The sequence below is a fragment of the Dysidea avara genome, chromosome 10, assembly GCF_963678975.1.
Source record: "Dysidea avara chromosome 10, odDysAvar1.4, whole genome shotgun sequence".
Taxonomy (NCBI): Eukaryota; Metazoa; Porifera; class Demospongiae; order Dictyoceratida; family Dysideidae; genus Dysidea; species Dysidea avara.
In genome coordinates this window covers 18,783,532-18,804,994 of record NC_089281.1, presented here as the reverse complement: position 1 = coordinate 18,804,994, position 21,463 = coordinate 18,783,532, and the positions used below count along the sequence as shown (strand labels likewise).

General features: G+C 35.7%; 2 protein-coding genes across 5 annotated transcripts in view; one reads left to right on the top strand and one right to left on the bottom strand.

Moving 5' to 3' along the window:
- LOC136236549 (UBX domain-containing protein 1-like) overlaps window positions 1-21,463 on the top strand; it is a 224,576-nt gene that overhangs the window by 114,573 nt on the left and 88,540 nt on the right. The gene's annotated exons all lie outside the window — the stretch shown is intronic.
- LOC136236535 (uncharacterized) overlaps window positions 1-21,463 on the bottom strand; it is a 107,915-nt gene that overhangs the window by 83,104 nt on the left and 3,348 nt on the right. For all 4 annotated transcript variants that reach the window (XM_066026718.1, XM_066026716.1, XM_066026719.1 and 1 more), the window contains exons 2-5: window positions 15,334-15,450; window positions 13,825-13,920; window positions 10,328-10,426; window positions 373-471 (exon numbers count right to left, since the gene is read on the bottom strand). In XM_066026718.1, coding sequence (XP_065882790.1) covers window positions 373-471; window positions 10,328-10,426; window positions 13,825-13,920; window positions 15,334-15,450 — 411 coding nt within the window. The remainder of the gene's footprint in view (window positions 1-372; window positions 472-10,327; window positions 10,427-13,824; window positions 13,921-15,333; window positions 15,451-21,463) is intronic.

The window sequence follows — 21,463 nt, the reverse complement described above, 5'->3', positions numbered from 1 at the left end:
GTTTAGTCAAACTTCCTATTAATATCTTTTAAAATTGCTGCAAAGATAATCCTGCTTCATGAACAAGCCTACATGACTAAATGTAGTACAGCTACACTGATAAGTTAGTAGAAGCCAGTATTTGATTTAGAAAGCTTTCAGATTTGAATCACAAAATATGGATAAAGAAATTTACTAAGGTATCATAGGATTGTTTACTTTGTGTGCATCCTATTTAATGTTCACATTCCTCTATGGAGAGTCCTACAGAGTTGCCACAAAGTAACAAGAGCACAATGGCTGTAGAACAATATAAACATTAGTAAAATTTACATTCTATGTATATTGCATGTTTTCAACTACTCCATCTTATTGCATAATGTATGGTCTTACGTTATCCACAGCATGAATATCAGCTTCTCTTTCTATCATCATCTTCACTACATCCTCACTACAGTATTGCGCAGTAAAGTGTAGAAGCGTGCTGCCATCCTGTGGGAGACACAACACTATATGGCTTCACAGATTCACTAAATAATGACAACTAGTGTGAACATGTAAACAAACAATTAGATCATGTGATCCCGTTATGGATTATGTGATCATTCAAACACAATATTCCAGTAGGTTTTGTATTAATAACAAATACAGGACAACCTACTATTGTAGTGTTAGGTGATACATGTAACACCTCGTAGGACAATATGTACTGAATTGTACAATACTCATTGGAAGAACATAACAAAACACTAACAATGTACAGTGTAGTAGTTTAATTCAATCATATGACCACAATGTGGTAACCTTTACATTACTGGAAAGATATACTGTACTACTCACTATATTAACACGTGTGATCAGTTACTGTAGCTCTGAATACCTAGTTTGATGAAAAGATGACATGTTTTTTGGGACAATATGCTTTGTTCTAGGTACAAAGTAGAAGCTATAACGTACATTAGCTATTGCAAAAAATTAAAGAATGCTATCATGGATATCAGTACAAGTTTGTATTGAAATATTGCCTAGGTTTCACTATATAAAACAGCAATATATTAGTTCCACTATATAGAGTACGCTGTACATTGCACCAGAGCCTCAGATATCTGCCATTTTCCAACCATTTCTGGCTAATGTCTGAACAAATTTAGAAAGTTATTCTACAATATTATTGAGTATGTCTGACCACATAACAGGATTTGTCAGATCATTTTCAAAACATAATTTTAGGCCAATCATGTAGAGGTGCACCGATATCAATATTGGTATCGGTATCGGTGAAAAGTTGACTTTTTAGCAGATATGAGCAGATATTACACATAAGTACTATAATTGTCCAAAGTATGCTATAGTTGATTTGGTAGCACAATGGTTAAAGCATGGGGCTCAAGTAGTAGAGGTTTTCATGATGGCCAGGGTTCACATCCTGAGTTTGTCACACTTGTTTTCTTCCTTTTTTGCACACCTTTTCACAATTCTTTGTTTTTTTCTTTACATAGGTTTAGTGACCACCTTTTAAGCTTTTTGCCACATTTTAAAACATTTATTGTAGTGTCCATACTCAAAACCTTTTATTTTCAGATATATCGGTATTGATATCGGAATCGGTAATTTTGTAGCCAATATATCAGTTATCAGTATATTGGAAAATTTCCATATCGGTTTCACCTCTACAATCATGTACACACAATATATACTACCAGACTACGTACATACATGTACAGTACACACATACTGTATATTTAAGTGACAACAGTACACACAACTTTTTGTCGATAAGCAATAATTAGAGGTGTGTCACCATCCTGTAGGAGATAATATACTGTATGGCTTCACGCTTACAACTATTGTAAGCAGGTCTGATCATGTGATCACATAAAGAATCATGTGATCACATTTCAGTACACTTGTGTGGAGAACAAATACATGTTGACAAGCTATTGTGACAATAGTTATCTACCTCATACAGTTGTATGCACCTACATGTACTTAGGACACCACTTTATAATATTTATTGGAGTAAAGTACTAACAATGTATACCACTTAAACTCTCAGTTACACAATTACAATTTGATTGCTCTTTACACATAACGTTGTATTAAGTATTGTAAGATCAGTTACTGTAACGACGTAGTACTGTTTAAGTAGGCATCGCATCAAAAGTGATGCATGCCATCAAACGAGCCGCCTTTAAAAATCATCCTTGAGATGTCTTACATGATGAAATCCACCTTTATGGAGCAATGTTAATCTATCTAACATGAAATGCAGTATTGAAAACAAGAAAACACTTTAAGGCAGCTGGATATAGAATTTTTAAATAAATCACCAAAACTCAAAATTTGGTCCACCTCACTCACTGACCATGATCACAAGCCTAGAGATCAAACAAAGCAGAGCACGGTCACCATTTTATGCCACAATAGCAAACTCGCTGGTGGGATGTGCCTTTTGGGGTTCCAATCAGTGTGCTCCATCTGCGCCTTGTCTTTCCTTTTATCTTCAATCAGGTTGGTTGTCTTCTTCTTCAAGCATCGAAACCATATCAAGGCATGAATTTTCCATATCAACACTAATCTTTCCCTGAGCAGCATATTTAATGCCACAAAATATTGTTTTAGAAGGTGCTTACGCTGCTGAAAGAGGTGATGGACACCCATTTGTAAACTAAATGTAGTCTAGTGTTGTACATTAAGGCTGCTGATACAGAAACAAAGTTGTGACTTCCGACTTTTGCTGATGCCTGGACTGTGATTGATGAAGAGATTTGTTAAATACTCGACAGTTTGTTCCTTCGAACATACTGACTCAGCCACTTGCCGGACGAGATCTGGCTACTAAATACTCGAGCGGATAGTTTGGCTGACGAGAAGAGTTTAGTACTTCATCCTGGAAAAGGGGCCTGTTTGTTCGAACAACTTCCGGCCCGGGTGAATAGAACGACCATTCTTCAGACTGAAGGCCTACTCTGATTCTATACTAGCTACTCATACCGAGACAGGTTATAGATCTGAGTGCCACTGCTACTACAATCAGAGGTAAGTTATGCACAGTACTACAGACCTATGCACTTCCAAATTTGGCACAGCATGTACTTTAATAAGCCGTTCAGAAACTTGATATATGGGTCATTCCATACCAAATCAACCAAAAAAATCCCAACCCCTTCGGATTTTCATGAAATTTGGCATAGACATGGACTTTACGAAGAAACTTTCTCACACCAAAATTTGTCCCATTCTATTGATCTCCCTTTAAGATATGACCGCTCAAAGTTTATTAGAAAATATTACAGCAGCTTACACAGGTTTAATAAAATGGCCATAACTTTGTCAGTGATTGTCACAGCACCTTTCTGTTTAAAGTTTTGGAATGCTTATTAAATTCTCTTTCAAGTGATATATAATTCATTATAATTACTCAAAGGAAAAGGTCAAACCACAAAAATGTGACTTTTTCCTTTGATCTTAGTTTTTTCAAAAATGGATATTTTAATTGCTTTTATTTTTTGTTCAAATGTTCTTCTAATAGCCTTCTTTCATGCCAGTAAGTTTGAAGTTTGGATGGCAAAGGGATCATGAGTTATGGCTACATACATAATTCTTATTGATGTTTACATGCTACAGGGGGTATAACTATGAACACTACTATAACAATACAAAGTTTAAGTTCAATTATAGTATGGAATCTCATCAGAATATAGTCAAGTTGTAATACACATACAGTTGGAGGCATAGTACGCAGGTATAATCACGAGATTAAACAGAAGTAGTAATACTCTCCATTGCTGAAGGCACACCAATTATACCCATGTTATGTATATTAATGCAGTTATGATAACTGGTGCAAATACCATCAAAAGTCCATAATAGAGATTTTGTACCATATATTGGGAAGGTTTGGTGCTTATGTTTGGTGAAGAAAATAGTTTGACAAAACTGTGAAACTTCATAAGGGTTGTGATTTGGTATATTAACCAAATTTTCCAAACAATTTCTCCGCTAAACTTTTCTGTTATTATTCTAGATCTGTATAGTGCTTGTCTGACATATACTTCATAAAGTCACAAGGAAGACTTCAGATGGGGAACAACACAGACATTAGCATAATAGCATTGCCTTGTCATCAGAGATACTATAGCAGTTTAGGTGGTAGAGTATAGACTGTCTGTGAGATCAAGACCTCTATATAAATTTACTCTGTATATCAGCATGAATTATCAAAAATGTATTGCACCAGTAACACGGAAAACTTCATAATATTTATGGACATCAACACAGACAAAAGCATTGTTGCATATTTCAAAACCAATAAAATAAATTTGTAAAAGAATACTTTCATTGTCTGAAACTTTTGAGTATTAGTGGGTTACATTCATTGCTGGACATACGTGCAGTTGTTCACCATCAGACACTGTACTTTGATTAATCCTTATTGACTGTACAACACCGACAGTGGTACTATATATGTCCAGCAATGAATGGAATCCATGCACTGATATACTAGAATACTTAACTTTATTTTCAACAAATCCTACCACTTCACACACTTTGTGTTGCTTTTCATGAACTAATGAACGAAATTTAGACCACTTAGCTTAGAATATCATATATTTAAAATTGATAAAATTATAAAATTTTAATCTGCATAGATTAAGCAGTATACGTATACACTATATACCCTATCAAATAAGCTATGGTAAGTAACTTTTGTACGTACAATAATAATAATAATATGAAAAGAAGTTGGATCCCTATGCAAGTATGTAGTAGTTGATGCGTATTTAGCTTTTCACATAATTGCTTGCATGACATATTCTAAAGCGGTAATCAAAAACGCCATGTAAATTTTTTTGCTATACTGTAGGCAAACACTAAATGTTGTAAGTGTACTGTAGGATATCTTAAACTGTCACTGACTTGATGCATTTTTCATGAAAAATCAGGAGTTGTAGGTCAGTAATTTACACCTCATATTCAACTTGCAAAAATTCAAGAAAATTGGTTTACATTATCAGTGTTCAATTGTGTGTAACTACTCCAAATTTCATGGCCATAGCACATTCTATTACTGAGTTACAAAGTTAAAAAAAAAAACATTACCAGATTTTGGAACAATGCACTATTCCCCTCTGGAGTTTTCTTTGCACTGGCACTTCATGAAAAGTAGCTGTTATGTCAAACAACTTTTCATACAGATCTTATAAAACAAATTTTACATGTCAAAGGCACTATACGGAATAGCAGAGAAGTTTGGCAGGGGGGTTGTGTGGAAAAGTTATGAAAACTTAAACCCTTTTCCTTACCAAACTTACAGTGCCATAAGATAATTTACTACCAAATCTTCCCAATATGATTATGGCATACAATCTCTATTATGGACTTTTGACAATATTTGCACCAGTTATCATACAGTGAAACCTCTATAATCCGACGCTCATTGGGATAAAAAAAAAGTGTCGGATTAGCAAGGATGTGGGATTATTGAGGTAGTATCACATAGAAAGTATTTTTGGTATACAAAACAATGGAAATACTCTGGATTAGAGAGGTGTCGGATTAGAGAGGTTTCAGTGTAACTGCATTGATATACATAACATGGGGTATATTGGTGTGCCTTCAGCAATGGAGAGTATTAATACTTCTGTTTAATCTCGTGATTATACCTGCGTATTATGCCTCCAACTGTATGTGTATTACAACTTGACCACATTCTCATAAGATTCCATACTATAATTGAATTTAAAAGTTTGTATTGTTGTAGTAGTGTTCATAGTTATACCCCCTGTAGCATGTAAGAATTACGTATGTAGCCATAACTCATAATCCCTTTGCCATCCCAACTTCAAACTTACCGGCATGAAAGAAGGCTATTAGAAGAATATTTGAACAAAAAATAAAAGCAATTAAAATATCCATTTTTGAAAAACTGAGATCAAAGGGAAAAGTCACATTTTTGTGGTTTGACCTTTTTCTTTGAGTAATTATAATGAAATATATATCACTTGAAAGAGAATTTAATAAGCATTCCAAAACTCTAAACAGAAAGGTACTGTGGCAATCACTGACACAGTTATGGCACTTTTATTAAACCTGTGTAAGCTGCTGTAATATTTTCTAATAAACTTTGAGCGGTCATATCTTAAAGGGAGATTAATAGAATGGGCCAAATTTTGGTGTGAGAAAGTTTCTTAGTAGAGTCCATGTCTATGCCAAATTTCATGAAAATATGAAGGGGTTGGGATTTTTTTTGGTTGATTTGGTATGGAATGACCCATATAGCAATAGAGACCATCTCCATAGTAACAAAAATAGGAACCATAATTTCTTGATTATTATTCCATAAGTCGGCCATATTGTTGTGCAACACTATCGAGCATTGTATGGTGAAATTTTGATCCACCATATAGGTCAGCCTGTCTGTTATATATTTTAACAAGTACACAAATTTTCAACTAGAGTAGGGACCATAGCACGTCGATAAAAAAGTATTGAAACAAGCTGGAGTAGTGCACAATATTGAATCACTAAGAAGTGTTATATGGACTGATATTTAGCAGATGAAGTTCAATGTCAAAAAGTGCTGCATCCTATGGGTATCTATTCTACACTCTAGTTTTATAGTTTTACAAAAAGATGACACATTTCTTGGGGCAATACAGGGTATTAATTAGAGTTATAATTAACATACATTAGCTATTGCAAACATAAAAGAATACTTTTCATAGACAACATTATTTGCTTGCATCTAAACATTCCCTAGGTTTCATGTTTAGATGAAACAGCAATATGTTAGTTCCAGTAGAAAATTTCGTTAAATAAATTATTTTTTAAATTCCGTAGTAACTTGTTGAAAGCGTTTCGGGTCGATCTAAAACCTGTTTTGGGCTTAGTTTACCCAACCCAATACTGCCTCATCATCGTCAGGGAAAATTGAACCTGATTTTGGGTGATATTTTTCCGTGGGCCATGCCTACTCCTTTGTGGTCCCTACTATACAGTTACTATCGTACTGTATGATACATGTACAGTACACACATACTGTATATTGTTTAGTATTTTAGTGATTACAATAAACAACACAATAGTAAATACAACTTTTTGTCACTAAACGTTGATATGTACCTACTTAAGTGAGGCCATATACACTACATCTCATCACATAACTCTCACTTTATCTGCAGCATTAATGTTGTCTGTTCTCATCTTTACTACATCCTCCCTACCCAAAAGCTCAATAATTTGCTTTCATTAAATGTACCAAGTATGTAACAATTGAGAAGTTTTCACCACACATTCTATTAAAACCAAATAAGAAGAGGTCCAGGCAAGGATTAACATCTTGTATTAACTCTGAAACAACTAGTCTTAATCACCTGTATGTACTTCAAAGGATCAAGAATGTTGGATTTAATTTTAAAGGTGTTGTAGATCACCAATAGTTGATACTGCTATATGCCACGTATATTAAATTCAATGCAATTCTTACCTTACTTTCCAGAGTATTCACTACACAAATAATACACAGTCTATGGCTTTTGTGACGCTCAAAGTGTAGGCTCGTATGGGCTAGGATGTGAACATAAGGCCTCAAAATCAACAAAAATGAGTTTTACAGGATAGGTCTTCACCCATCCAACTGAGCTGCATGCAGCAATTACCATGTTGGTCAGACCTCCATCAAACAACTTCTAAGGCTTGCCACTGCTATGGATTCTGGAAAAGTAGCCACCATAACCAGAGCACTTAACTTTGGATGTAATTACATACATTTATGTCTGTGGTGTAACAAGCAATAAGAGCAGCTTTTCCAGATCTGGTCACATGATCACTCCAGTACTGATATGTATGTTTGCACAATTCACACTATACTTGGGGGGTTACTATTTAGTGGACTGGACTACTGGATTGGAACACTGGACTGGACTACTGGACTGACATATTTTTGATTTTTGCACATTCTATGGTTAGATTTATGGAGTCTTGCCAGTAAGTACCCTTAGGGCACCTGCAGCCCACTTCTAAATGCTGAAGACGAACAATGGAATATGCGAAAACTGTCTCTTATCTTGATAATTTCGCTACTGTTCATTATGCCACTATACAACACTTATTTCTTACCCTGGTGTGTAGTAATGCTGCAGGCAGTGCAGGGAATTGATTGTGACAGCAATAGTTAATCAGCAATCAACTAGCCAGTAGATGGTATCCTTTGAGTTATATCCTTAGAGCAAGCTTGAGGAGCAAGCAAGCTAGTCTCGCTGCCAGATTTCTGTCTCAGTGCAGGAGCTTATCAATTAAAGATTATAAGTAGCCATACTGAAAAATCTTTAATTGGTAAGCCCCTACACTGAACTAGAGGCAAGTCTAGAGGTCTAACTATGCTGGCGAGACTAGCTTGCTCCTTAAGCTTGCTCTAAGGATATCTTGAAAGATATTTTCTACTGGCTAGTTGATTGCTGGTTAACTATTGCTGTCACATTCAATTACTACACACCAAGGTAAGGAATGAGTATTGTATAGTGGCATAGTAAACAGTAGCGAAAATATTAAGAGACAGTTTTCGCGTATTACACTGTTCGTCTTCAGTATTTACAAGTGGGCTGCAGGTGCCCTAAGGGTGCTTACTAGCAAGACTCCATAAATCCAACCATAGAATGTGCAAAAACCAAAAATATATCAGTCCAGTAGTCCAGTCCAGTGTTCCAGTCCAGTAGTCCAGTCCAGTGTTCCAGTCCAGTAGTCCAGTCCAGTGTTCCAGTCCAGTGTTCCAGTCCACTGAATAGTAATCCCCCTATACTTGGCTATGATTCACAGTTTTGCACTAACCACAATTATTTTATGACACAACAATGTTCAAAGGTAGTCATAATTTATCAGTTTACTCAACATACAAACAATACTATGAGCTCAACAACAAAACACACTAACGTCAGTCATTCTTCATTTATTAATTACATTCCCACTAGGACAAGGACATTGGAACCAGGGAGACCATGGCTGCCATACTATTTTAAAAAGTATGTTTTGGCCCCCACACTTTTGGGGCCAAGTAGCCAAGGTTGAAAAAATCAGCCAAAGCATATATATGCAGAAATACACATACGTGCCTCCATTATTGTTTATTAAATCATATTTGTGTATATAGCAACAAGTATTTAAGCAAACTTTTATTCTGTGATTTCTTAGCCTTCAATTGCACACAACAGAAACGCCAACAGAACATTAACTTTCTTTGTCCGCTACTGTAGCTACAACACAAAATAACCAGGTAAGTATTTCACAAAACATGAGAACCTAGTCTGCTTCTCTCTATTTGCACAATAAAATTCTCTTTCCAAATAGTGAGTGTTAACTAATACACTGCATGAACGAGTGACAATCTTAGTTACCACCCAGTATGTCTCACTGGGTTAAGTAAATTGTAAACTGTTTCAGGTATATACACCACATGTATGTATATTGTAATACTTTTATCTGTAACATTTGACATACGTAGCTCAAATTGTAAAACACTTTTACAATTTTATAACCAAAACAGATTTATGGCTTTTAAAATAATATGGATCAACTCTAGCATTGGCATCTTTAATAGAATTCAACAATGGTAGGAGTATAAGCTATTGTTAACTATTACTGCACAGTACGACACATAAAACACTCTAATAGAACATACACCAATTGTGAACACAACTCTTTGAAGACAAGTACTGTATGTGCACACTTGTATATCACTCCATCCATAAAAATTGACATTATGCAAACAGAATGTTGTAACTCCTTAATCCTAAAGTTATTATGATGCACACGAAATAGCTTTTAGCCATTAAGAAATGGAGATTCCACTGGTATAGTAGCCTGTTATGTTACGTACATACAGTGGACCCTCGATTATCCAAATCCCGACACATCTCAGTCAATGGTAAGGGTACATCTGTATTCAGATAAGTGAATTGTTTGGATAACTAAAGCCCATACATATATAATAGGGCTCTGTTATACTCTAATAGAACATACACCTGTACTCAAAATACTCTAATAGAACAGTCATTTCCAATTTTGGATAAACAAGGGTTGAATTACATGGGTCTACTGTAATACCAACATCGGCATCACAACTATACATTTACTATAGAAATACATAAATTCAGCACCACAATAAGCTATATCAAATTTACCACTGAACAGTGATTATGTTGTATTCAGGATCACATGGTTTGATTAAACATATCAAAATGGATAAGGTGTGAGCTGGTACAACCAAATTATGACCATGTTATGTGTTATTAGTACAAATACAACACAAATATTAGGCCATGCATACCAATATACACCACATGTTACATACCGTAGTCTCAACATTGATGTCAGCTCCAAGCTCCATCAGAAGCTTTACTGTTTCACTGTGTCCTTCCCATGCTGCATTGTGCAGTGGTCTCCAACCATCCTGTAGAACAACAGTAGTATAATTGCATCACATCTTAACATGATCACAAACAATTAATGTACCTATGTATACATGTTTATTGTATAGTACAGGTCTGGTAAATAAATGTGTGATTAAATTCAGTCCACAAACTGTTCATGAAACACATGATTACAACAGCTCTCCACTTGTCAATGTTATTTTCCACCTGTGGTACAGTGCACAAAAGGGTAATGAAGTTATCACGAGAGTTCACAAATGTTCATGACGTCTGTAAGATTGCCAACAGATTTTGTAAAGTTTGCAATCGGTATGCAAAAGGATCATGAAAGGTTTACATACAAAGTATTCGGAACTTTACTCAGTACACTAACAACTCCCTGACAGCTCATCCTCACCACTCACATTCACAATACTATTCTTACTGCAATATCATCTCACACATATCCAGTTAACACAATCAGTACAGGGACACATCTGGGGAGGGAGTCAACCCTTGTACTGTATGTAACACATTCACACCTTCACACAATGTGTATGCTACACATTGTAATGTACACTGATGTACAATACAGTGCTCCCTCTATTATCCAAACTGATTGGGCCCTAAGGGTGTTCGGATGATAGAATCCCATTCATTTATATACAGAACCCTGTACAATACTTTAATAGAACACACAATTTAGACAAAATACTCTAATAGAACAGTCACCTCTATTGTTCGGAAAATCGAAAATTCGGATAATCAATGGCCGGATAATCGAGGGACTACTGTATACTGAAATGTATATAGGGAAATAATAATTTTTCCAATACAGTTAGTAACCATTGCCACAGGGTTAACCCATATAGAAATCACTTTAGTTCCTCATTTGAGACCAGATCTGCAAAAACACAATAGCGCAAGCCTAAATTTCCAGTGCAAAGCATTGAAAATAATTGGTGAATATATGCGTATTATTGAAAAAAATTTGTAAATTTTTTGAACGTCTCTTTCTTAGTGAAGGATGAGACTAACAATAAAAACCTGTATCATCTTATTTGCCTACTCAAGAGGAGTTATAAAATCTTTGTTTCGTTGCAGTAGGCCCAAGGATATGCAAGTTATGAGCATTTGTTTACGTGACGTTGAAACAAATGTATGCGATCAATTTTTCTTCAAGAATTTTGCCTTTGTATCTAGTGAAGAAAAGTGATAAAAGGACAAACTTATCCAGTAAATGATTCCCCTATCCATGGCGAACATGATGGTGGAAATTTCAGCCCAGTACATCCATCCTTTTGCAAGTTACAACTGTTTTACTAAGCGCCTGTAATTTATTTTCCCAATACTGTACAAATTGATTTTTCTGTTGTTGCTACTTTGTAGGGCTGTAACTCCGAAAGTTATTGGCATATGAGGCTGAAACTTTGGAGAATACACCTGGCTAAATAGATTATAAATATTTAATAAACAGGAATTTGAAAAATGCACTATTGGTCGGGTTTTCGTAGATCCGGTCACATTTTGTCATGAATAAATGGGACTGGCTGTGTGTATGGCTATAAACACAACTTGAATGTTATAGTGAAATAATTACATAATGTACAGCCTTGTATAAAAGCTAATTTGAGAAAGTATAGAAGTTTCTAACATGAATTGCACAAAAATAGAGATTCTACACAGGAATCTGACAATAACAGCAGAAATTGTTTTAGAGGCCACCTGTGTAAAGATGCCACCTCTCCAAAAAAGGCCAACTTCAAATTACCTGGTGAAACATATATGCACTAATACACCTTCTAATGCAGCCACCTGCCTATTAAGGCCAAAAAATTTGGTCCCAAAATGACCAGCTCAGACAAGTTCTACTCTATAAACCACTATGAAACATTAACAACATGTTTAGTTGCATATAAATAAGTAACAATACTCAACACATTAAAATTGTCATGCCAAAATGTCATTGAACTATGATCATGTACATGATATCATACATGTAATTGTATCCAACATTGTGAAAGATTGATGGATGTGAGTGAAAGATAGATGGATATGAGTGTAACAAAACAGTGATCACGCTACACAAATGTTATTGTAACAACAAATCAGTGTCTACACTATCGTACACATGTACAGTGTATTGTGGAGTATAATTTGATCCAGTCCCCAATTATCGGCAGGTACTAATTGTCGGCACTTGTTAAATATACAGACTATGGAGTATATAGGAACTATATCCACTATCACAGTGAACTGTTGTACCCTCTAAAACACTTCTTATGATCATTTTCAATCAGTAATTATTGTTGCTAAAGTGCTCTACAAGTTATCCTTGGTAACACTGAAGTTGCATAAAAATAGTTAATTTTGTTATACAAAAACAGTATATGTACTTTTGCATCCAACCTGAATACATGACTCTCAAACAGCTGACATGATTTTTGTATAACTTCTGGTGAAATGAAGTTATACAAGCGTAGTACATCCCACAAAAATCTCACAAAGAGACACCAGAGAGTTATACACATACGCTGATAATTGGTCAATGACTAAAGTAGAGAGTGCTGGCATAGGCTTTATTAAATGCTATCCCACTATGGACCTGTGAGAAGGCTAAAGCCTGTGAATACAGGGAGTCTGAAACATGTAACTGAAATGTTGAAGAACGCAGAAAAAAATCCCAGACCCAGTGGTGACTTGATCCCCCGCAACATGCAGTCTAGGCATGTACCAGAGGAGCCACAACAGCTGGGATCTGTGATCTTCTCTGCATTCAACCTCTACTTAATCATTGACTTCTCACCAGCAAGGGGTTTTTAGAAACTCCTATCCCACTAGGGACCTGTGAGAAGGCTATAAAGCCCGTGAATACAGGAAGTCTGGAACATGTAACTAAAACGTTGCAATTTCACTCATAACATGATGTTCACTCATGTGAGATACATAAAATTTACTGTGCTTAGAGACTTAGGACAGCTAGTGCTAGAACTATTAACTAGCTAGTTCAAATCCAAAGCTCACAAGTCACTATATTGAATAATTACAGTTGTTTGATGAAATGATGGGTGACTTATACCACACATTTAAAACATCTGGAATGGTATTACTGTAGACCAAAAATACAAAGCAATATTGCAATATATTAAAATGGAGCATCTTATAAAACTATGCACATTAATAAATTTATCTCCAAATGCATTATAAGATACTGGGATGGCTCCACTGTCTCATTTTATCACAGTGTCAAGAATAAACAATTTTGTTGATACGACTAAATGGTATTTACATGTCTTCATATACAAACATTATTCTCTAATAGCTCCACTTCCAATCTCTCAGCATACACCAAACTACACATTTCAAACTAGTCCACAACATATCATCACTACAACCATGTAACTTGTACACTACATCACTGATCACAACACTAACTCACTAGATCCTCAATATCAATGTTACCTCCATCATCATGTAAAACTTTTATAACTGTGCTGTGGCCAAGTTTGGATGCCAAGTGTAGTGGCTTACAATCCTATACATATAAGAACACAACTGTTACATAGCATATCATGATGTACCATAGTTAAGAGTGTGGTCAGTTAGGAAACTATCTGTGTCATTATGGTATACTGTATGTCATCCATACATGTTATATCTGGGACATGTTCATGCTACCAGTAGTAATAAATGATGCTGTGTTAAAGGTCTTGACATTTTAAGGTTGTATCTCATTGACAAATAGTAAACAAGATGTGTATACATCAAGTTTAAGATAAGAGTGTTACATAATAGCACTTGATATGACACACATTTAAGAAATTCAGACACACTTCTGGTCAGTATGACATCACTTCAATAGCAGAAACAGTAATTCTGAAACTGGTAAGGATCTAGAATCACTGTACTGTATAGTAGGGATCATGGACATTTGGGTTTTTGCGGCCAAAAAATTTATCCAAAAACCAGCTTCACAACACCATCCTGGAATCTTGACAGTATTGGTTAGGTATAACCAAGCCCAAAAGTGCCTTCAGTACGATTCTAAAGGCTTCCAATAAATTGTCACATAACTTTTTAAAAATATACTCAATGGAATTTTCTACTGACTAACTGCCTGCCTGCCTACCTGATGCCTTCAGACAAGCATAACTCGATAATGGCTAAGGCTATGGGCTTGTTTTTCTCACTGTTAGATGTCGCTTCATCCCGAGACGTGCCTTTTGGCATACTGCAGTAAGTACAATGCACGCATCATGGACTAACCTTTATCCTCCTTTGTGTTCCATTTCTCTTTGCTGACAGCCCAAGGTGTTGATTCGAGGTAGCGTGATGCATAGCTTCCCTACAGTACGTTGTTAAAAGGGAATCATCCGTATTTTTCATGGTGACTGAGGATCCACTGTATATACATGTACGTACGTATGTTTGTTCACATAAACTACTAGTTCACTGTACATGGAACACAAGAGCAATACTCTATAATGTTCATACGTAGCATGCAAGATCGAAATTCTTGCTGCTGTAAACTGCTAAAATTTTAAGACACCACTACCACTGTCATAGAGTGTATAAACAAACTTTTTACAATGTACTTAAATTTCAGTTATAATGCAGCTTTACCTTACAACATACACCATGAAAAATCTGAGGACACCGCCCATTGTAATCCGAACAATGTGAGATTAAACACATACATGTTAATATGTAGCAAATAACACAGACATATATGAGTAATTTATTAAGTACAGATCAATACATTTTAAGAGTGCTCCATCAATGGCACACAACACTACACAGATAGATGTGGATGCCTATTTTGTTCTTTGTAGCATGCACACTGTAATTATTTTTCTCAAAACACATACTTGTGAGAACTAGGTGGGGTTTTGCTGAGATGGTCACAATTATATGGATGTACTGTCTTATCACACTACACATCACTCACCACATATGCATCATCATAGACATCAGCATTGTTGATGTCAATTCCTCTAACAATAAACTCCCACAACACAGTTACATCATCATCATTGACTGCTTGTTGTATCTTATCACACTCCTCCTATACAGATCATGTGAGCTACTCTATAGAATACACTAATCAGCAGGCATTATAGTACATGTTCTTATAAATTCTGTGAAATTTACGTTATGAATACACACTAGTACTAGGCCAGACTAACTTATCCCTGCCCACATCATTTTTCATCCTACCACTTCAAATTTCATCATTACTGTTTTAATCACATGCATATTTATATGTATTCTGATGCTGAGAAGATTGATTACCATTTTTACAGTACAGGAAACATCTGTTACAACTCAACGAAAGCAGTAAAATGTAATTATTAGCTCTTACAAGATTTTAGCTAACCAGCATAGTAACAGGTACCCTGCTGCTGTAGTGATTTGGAGCATTTTCTTAATTACGAATATGAAAAATGATCTCCCACCATCATGTGAATCCCAAATTTTGTGGATGATAAACAAGTATTCAAGTTTGCCTTATGTATCTTTGTATAGGACAACTATTCTACTCATCGTCTGGTAATGACCAAACCAAATGGAACACCATCACATCAAACACATAAAATAGTATTATACTTGTCAGGGACGATAGAACAGCAAACAGTTAGGTGGGTTCAGGCAGTTAATACAAGAGAAACTTGTACTGACAGAATTTTAACACACCAGTCCATGTACTAATGTATTACCACATTACTGGACCCAGGGGTGGACCAGGAGGGGCACAAACAAACTGGTTGGGTGGAGCAGATTCTCTTGCTCTGCTTTATTTTTGAAACAGCAAATAATCACCTCTTAGTAGTGTCTCACTGTTGATTTTTTGACATTTTGCTTTGTAGATAGTTGTGAAATCTAAAAGGCTATGAATGTCACAAACACAGCAACACTATAATTATTTTAGAGGCACTTAGTACCAGTGTTGGGAGTAACGCGCTACTTATGTATCGCGTTACGTAATATTATTACTTTTGTGGTAACAAAGTAATATAATGAAATACACTATAAAAACAGGTAACATAACTCAAGTTACTTTACTTACAAGTGTAACGCGTTACCTAAGTAATATAGTTACTGTAACGAATCTAATATTACGTAATATTATTACTACAAGTAACGAAGTTACTAATCTCGTTAGTAATCCTCTGAGTAACGTCTAGCCACAACGGAGTAATGAAGCCTACTGAATGAAGCTTATTCACTAGCTTCTTACTTATAACCAACATTTGCACATTGCCCAACAACGCAATCATGTCACGTGATAAGGTGGTAGTTTCACACGTGACAGCTTAAGGCTGTGGACACAAAGTAATATAATATGTAATATTATTACAGTTACTTTATTTTATGAGTAATATGTAACTGTAACTAAATAGTTCAGTTGCAAGTAATATGTAATATGTAACTAGTTACTTTTAAAAAGTAACTTGCCCAACACTGGTGAGCATCTTCATAAATGCCACATAAATTTAATTCTCAATAAAGCAATGTGTATAGATTCTCTGATAGTAATAAATAGTTTGAGTTTGGCCGCCTTTCCTGTATACGGCAATGCTACGAACAAAGGGAAGGTGGCCAAACTCAAATTATTTATTACTATCAGAGAATCTATACACATTGCTTTATTGAGAATTAAATTTATGTGGCATTTATGAAGATGCTCACACACTTAAAAACTAGCAGCATCACATAGTTCTCATTAACACTTTAACAATAACATTGTATTATCTGATTAGCTAATATTAATTTTACAACTTGCACACCTCGCACATGGCCGCATTATGATATCATTACTTTTTGTTGCAGTTAACTCTGCTTTACTTGGACGCGCGCACTTTTTTTTACAGCTATAAGCTGTTTTTGCATGGATGGGATTATTACTACAAGTAACGAAGTTACTAATCTCGTTAGTTATCCTCTGAGTAACGCCTAGCCACAACGAAGTAACGAGGCCTACTGAATGAAGCTTATTCACCAGCTTCTTACTTATTACCAAAATTTGCATATTGTCCAACAACGCAATCATGTCGCGTGATAAGGTGGTAGTTTCACACGTGATAGCTTAAGGATGTGGGCACAAAGTATTATAATATGTAATATTATTACAGTTACTTTATTTTATGGGTAATATGTAACTGTAACTAAATAGTTCAGTTGCAAGTAATATGTAATATGTAACTAGTTACTTTTACAAAGTAACTTGCCCAACACTGCTTAGTACATACGAAGGTGCTGCGTGACAGTTTGACAGCTGCTTTGACTTTTGTTTCAGGTGAGTTTGCATATAATAAATGGTAGTACAGCAATATGCATATTTATCATTTATGATAAACTAGCATTGGTACCTGCCCTATGTGCAGGACCATCTCCACATTAAACATTTTAATGCCAGGAAGAGGGACCAAGCATTAAACACCAGCACTGCTCATGTAGCTATGTAGAGCACATGGTGATGTCACATTTTTTAAAGAGCATGAGATTTCCTTATGTCATTAATGATGCAAAACACTAAAGTTTATTGTTTGTGGTTTTGACAGGAATGTAGTTTAATTATTCAATGCATCTTTCCTACCAGTGACTTCAACGTGCTGTACAGAACAAATGAAACCTTTGCTGCTTTACATGACAACTATTGCAACAATAATTAATATATTCGGAACCAAGCATAAATATTAGTGTCCTATATTTGCTGTGTAGCATGTATGTCGATAGTGCTTTAAAGTACATGATCCTTATGCAGTACATAATAATTTATAGTGAAATAATGAGCATGCAAGGCTAATTAGTTAAACTGCATGCGAGCTAAGGCAATTGTATACAGTATATACCCTACATTACATACAGGTTGTGTACACATGGTACAGTTTCAGTTTCTACATTATGATGTTTACCTTACCAACTGTCACAAAGAGAAATGAACTTAGGCATAATTTAAAGCCAACACAATTTGCAGTTATAGTTACTGCATGGCAAGCAAAGGTTCAGAACTTGTCCTATGCTATGTACTTTCAGTTCTGACGTTGTCATATACCTCTTGCCATACAAAAACCCAGTTTTGAAACACCTGCAGTGTAATTGACCATTAAGGTAATGTATGAATCATTAGAGTGAAAGCATGTAAGCAGGATTATAATGAAACAGTTGTGCCAGGTCAGACGCAGTTCCTCGGTGTAAACTATAGATCTGCATGGTTCCAGTATTATCATTTTTCATATGCACAGTAGTATTTGTCCAATCATGCAAGCTGCCTATTTACTACAGCAGTAATGAGGTAAATCTGAACAAACAGTTTTGCATGTCAGTGCACACCTATGTGCTTAAAACAAAGATGTAGATATTCTGGATACTGGTGAAAGAAGCTTTTACCTACTCTAATACAACACACTGGACCAACACACAGATGGACAAATGTGTTGGCAATTTGCCTGCCCTATCCCAAAAGTGCTATAAGAGTCCCTATGATGTGAGGCAGTTAAGTGCCAGTGTTGAAAAACTGAGTATAAGAGTTTATAGATGAAGACTTGCATGGAACAGATAGAACAAAAAGGTGCATCAAAAAGGTCCCTAAAGTGAAAAAAAAAGTTATGTGAACCCTGGCTGGTTATAATAACTTGGGGTTAAGGCAGAGGGAGGTGCACAAATCGCCACAGTTGTTTATCTGTGGTTTTGACAGAAATGTAGCTCAACTTTTCAGTGATCCTTCCCTACACCAGTGCCTTCATCGCCCTATTAAGAGCGAACAAAAGCACGTATTGATTTGCTACAACAACACTCGAGTTGCCAGATGATGGGCGTTTAATTTCGCTAAAGTCCCGCCTCGATACATGCTTTGCATGCCAAGATATGATGAGCTAAAAGTCGTGTTTTAAAAAGGTGTTCACAAAAAGGTACTAAGTAGAAAGAAAAAAATCTGTCAACACGTGGATTTGAACCCACGACCTCTTACACGCTAGTCAGGCGTTCTACCACTTGAACAGTATGTGCTGTGGTTTTCGAAGGAATGTTGCTCAAGTTTTCTCTACACCTTGGCCTTCTACGCGCTGTAGAGACCGAACAGAAGCACGCGTGAGCTCGTGATAACAATCTTAGAGTAGGCGGATGATGAGCGCTTCATTATCAGCACAGACTATGTCGATTCGCGCCAAGTCTGGTGAGTAAGCAGCGTGACCGTCAGACAGACAGACAGACAGACAGCTTTTCAGCTTTATATATATAGATATGCATAATACAACTTATAAATTATATTGATTTTGGTCCAACAAGGTTTACAAAAGAAATATGGTTCCTCCACAAAGGGATAGAGGGATTTGTACCAAATGTCTCATCCTGGATCCATTATTGGGGCTTAAAAATAAAATCAGCCATTTTAAAATACAAAGAGTCTTAAAGACCACAAAATCACATGTTGAATGAACAAGTTAAATGAGTATAGCAGATGTCATTAATATCCACACACACATACACAATACAACAGTCACAAATGAGAAACAAAATAATCACTTTCAAGTACACCACAACCATACATGTATTAGTTAAACACAACTACAGCTTTTTCTGAAATACAACATTGCTAGTAATATGGGTGGGTCCAGTTGATGTGCCATTCAATCAATATCTATTAAGATAGTACTGCCTTATTAGGAATCATGAGGTAGCGCATTATTAGGAATCATGAAATAGTGCATTATTAGGAATTATGAAGGTTTGGACTTTTCTGGCCAAAATTATTACCAGCCATGGCACCTTGGTAGTATTGGTTAGGTATAACAATGCCCAAAAGTGCCTTCAGTATGACCTGAAACACTTCCAGTAGGTTGCTACAATTCTTAAAAATTATTAACTGTCTGACTGACTGCCTCACTGATGCCTTCAGACAAAGCACAACTCAATAACAGCTAAGGCTACAAGTGATTTTTTCACTGCTCGACACATCACTTCAGCCCGACAGTTCCCGAAGTACGTGCAATGCATACTTCACGAACTTACCTGTGCCCTCCTTTGTGTCCCATTTATCTTTGCTGAAAGTGTAAAGTGTCAATTAGCAGTCGTGCTTCCCTACATTTGTAATGGGAATCATCCGAGCTTTCCATTGTGACTGCAGAGGTCCTTCTCCTAGCGTTCTTCATTTGTAATGCCGTGTAACAGGCTGAACATAACTCGTAATGAACTAGTTCAGTAATTTTGATGAAAACAATAAGCCTGGTGTTATTTCTTCTAATGTAGTATGCGTAGGTGCACCAGCCATCATAATAACAAAATAGTAAACAAACAAGTAGGATATAGACTAAAGTAGGATATAGGGATTAAATGTCCACTAGTATATTATTTTCTGATGTTGGTGACCCCTTTGTTTTACTATTTTTATTTTTTGATCCCCAATCAAACTTAAAATTCTTAATTCCTTGTACTTGTGAATATTATAGTAGAGTGGCTAAGTGAAAAAAAAATGTTCACTTTTTGATAAAAGTGCCAAACTTGGTACAACATTTGCTTAATTCATACTATTTCATATTAGATATGGTGCCATTAAAATTACCTATCGTATCATGCTCAAAGAACCTGAAAAAGAAAATGTATTGGGAAGCCATAAAAGTGATCATAATAAATATATTGAAACTTTGCATCTGAATAAATGAGCAAGGGATGATCATATCCTAAAGCTGATCAAGGGAAGTGTCCATCCAGGTCATTAGCTTGCCATGTTAAGAAGCACAGAGGGTCATGGTGCATGAAGCCATAGATGTGCAATATATTATTTCTATTGGATTTTGCCTGTACTTTTGAAACATTGGCTCCATTAGAAGTGTTTAAAAACTGGTTATATTAACACATTTTGAAAGATTTTCTGATTGCACATGTAAATTTGAAATACATCCATGCAATTTAAGGTGGCGCTAAAGCAATAACATGCACTCTTGACAACAATCTGCTGCATCTCAACATGGTCTAATTTTAAGACATATTGAAAGCTAGTACTTAAGTTTGCATGCAAATAAACTATACATACAGGAATCTATCATTCGTAGAGAGTATAAAGCGTAGAACTGCTCTCA